Source organism: Cylas formicarius, unplaced genomic scaffold (genome assembly GCF_029955315.1).
Source record: "Cylas formicarius isolate icCylForm1 unplaced genomic scaffold, icCylForm1.1 PGA_scaffold_10__41_contigs__length_53128322, whole genome shotgun sequence".
Classification (NCBI taxonomy): Eukaryota; Metazoa; Arthropoda; class Insecta; order Coleoptera; family Brentidae; genus Cylas; species Cylas formicarius.
Window position 1 is genome coordinate 13194941 of NW_026844214.1, and position 2908 is coordinate 13197848.

General features: G+C 38.3%; 1 protein-coding gene across 1 annotated transcript; it reads left to right on the plus strand.

The window, feature by feature from the left end:
* The first annotated feature begins 280 nt into the window (after positions 1-280).
* LOC132708288 (uncharacterized) lies at positions 281-1334 on the plus strand. The gene is made up of 6 exons (XM_060680520.1): positions 281-697; positions 755-856; positions 916-967; positions 1037-1058; positions 1110-1224; positions 1328-1334. Exons 1-6 carry the CDS (start codon positions 669-671, stop codon positions 1332-1334), a joined length of 327 nt encoding a protein of 108 aa, XP_060536503.1. The 5' UTR covers positions 281-668.
* The last annotated feature ends 1574 nt before the right edge of the window (positions 1335-2908 follow it).

The window sequence follows — 2908 nt, forward strand, 5'->3', positions numbered from 1 at the left end:
AAAGTGTTTAACGCGCTCGGTTGGCCGGAAAGGAAACCAACGAAGAACGAATACCACCGAATCGTTAAAATTATGATTAATAAATTATTGCACAATCGGCAAGCTGACGAAGCGAAATAACGTTTCAGACGAGTTGTCCCGCGGCGGCGTCCGACTCGGAACCTTGCAAGGACATTGTCGCCACATCCTCTGCTCGTTCGAAAATCGTTGTATGGATTGCGGTCGAGACGGCACTTCATAACTCATCGATTTGAATGAACCATTAAAACGCGACCGCCGAATCGTCCCGATGATCGTTATAAACAAAGAACCGGGACAGGTGGGATAATTGCGAGTCCGTAGTGAAGCGTGCGATTTCGAGGCAGTGTGTCGTCGATTTGTGGGTTCGCAACGGTCCACCAATCTCTTGCACACTCTGCTGTACCGAGACGGTACGGCTTTACGTGATTTACTATTCTCACGCGCTCGTCGTGGGAATGCGAGATTACGTTATAGAGCCCCGATGTCGGAATTGTGAAGGTATTAAGCCGTCTTTTGACGGGGGTTGTGACCACAGACGTCCAACTAAAGGAGACCGCATAAGTCATTCGTAAAATTGCTGTTGCTGTTATGATGCAAATATAGGCATCTAAACAAGGGTCGAATGGGTTGTGGAGTGTTGCCTAAATATGAATGGTTGCTATGGTAACCACGTAAGGTGGGGAAAATAATCCCGAGAGGGGCAATGAATCATTGGCGCCTGACATTATTATAGGTACCCCCCAAACCAACGCCAATTATTCGCAGGGATAACGAAAATTCTGCGTCGACAGCGGCAGAGAAATCGCCTAGTATTTCGCACCACAGCGAATAAATCGTACGGAATTTCCTTTTTTTTTAATTATATTTATTTATATAATTATTTTCAACCGGAAGACAATCAACTGATGAAGAAGAGGTACTTTTGTTACTTGCCTTAGAAGCTGAAGTAGGTATATTTTTTTCTACACAGTATTCATTTATTAGTAAATGATTGGTGCTGATTTTTGATTTTAAGGTATTAACTTGGAACGAAACAAGTATGGAGAATTTCAGTCATTAATTGAAAAACGATTTTATATATATTTCAGAACGACTAGTGAGTGTTTTCACAAATGACATTCGAAAATTTGATACAAATTATCGTGAAGCTATTTCGAATACCGACATGCCATTACATTGCATTATTCAAAGAAACTTCCACAGGCTACTGTAATACTTTTTACAAAACTTCTGGATTCCTCCTGCGTCGGCTTTTGTTGAGTCGAAATTGCTCACATTTCGCGAATCATCCTGTTGGCTTCTTCAGAGCTTGACTGAAACTGGCGAGCCAACAGCCAACAGGATGATTGCCAGCAATTTCGACTCAACACAAACCGACGCAGGAGGAATCCAGAAGTTTTGAAAAAAGTATTGCATTATTATTAATACATGTTATTGTCACTGAGTAGATTAAAAGAAGTAACAAAGTTGGCGATTCCTTGAGACTGCTGAGACACATTTGTCAATGAAGTAAGTGTTATCGTCCTTTGAAAATCCAGATGAAGAAAATCCACTTTCAGGTCTCGGCACTGGTGCAGCATTACAGTTTTCATCATGTAAAAATGCAGATAAAGTGCTGTAAAGAGAACTATTCCACTTTCAGGTGTTGGCATCACATTTGTGTTGAGTTTCTCATGATGCAAAGTTCCTGCTCCATGATGACTTGAGCAATTTTCAACTTAGTTATCATCTCGCTCTCTCCGGAAAATGTTTTTATGGTCTTTGCGTGAGCCAAGTCATATTTTTTCATTTTCAAAATATTTTACATTATCTTCTACAGAAGACACCGGTGTAGAGTTATTACGCTTTCTGCTGGTTTTATTATTTGCAGTTGAAGAACTAGTTGGAGTGATTTTTGTTAGCGTTATTAATTTAGATGGATGAGTGACATTTAAAACTTGTTTGTTTCTTTTTTGATGTTCCGTGTCATTTTCAGTCGGAACTCTATCTGCATTTTCGGAACTAGCTATTTTAGTGTCAAAATTTTCTGAAACGGGTTCTAATTCAGGTTTAGGTTTTCCATTTTTTTAAACATCGTCACCTAAAACAAAATAATTTCGTTTACGGATTTCTTGCCACTGGTGATACTTTCTGCACAATAGGTCACAGTTTTAGAGTAGGACTTTCAACAGTAAGTGCAATGCTGACAGAAGTTTGTGAAGCTATTTGTACAAAATTAGAAAATTTGTATTTACCCGAACCAACATCGGAACTAAAATGTCCGGATAAAACTGGTGCTATTTACACAAATTTTCAATGGTATTGATGGCTATTGGGAGACCTGATTTTTATGTGTAGATATCGGTGGATTTGGTAAAAGCAGCGACAGTGCAATTTTTGAGCAATCTAACATCAGAAAGCGGTTTGAAGAAAATACAATGAATGTTCCTGGGCCTAAAAATCTGCTTGGATAAAATGAACCCTACGTTCATGTTTTAAAGCTCTTGCACTGAAGCGAAGCCATATTTAATGAGGCCCTTTCCATATAGACAACCTAGGACAGACATTTTGAAAGAGAAATATAACACAATTTTTTAATTTTAATTGTAAAAACAATCATCAAATCAATCATCATGTTTTAAATCGTACAACATTGGGTGATTTTTAACAAGCTTCCGTTTTCGATGTTTTCTTATATTTGCGAAACGGGAATCGCGCGATAAAAACGCTATTGATAGCGAAACTAAATTCGCGACGAAAAAAACTCTGCATAATCGCAGTTAGAGAAAATTTTTCGCCCCGGAAAATTCGCTGCCCGTGAGAATAATTAATTCGCTTTGATTTGGGCGAGCCTTATAATGTAACAATATAAACTTTTTTAAAATTATTAATTATTAATTATTTATAA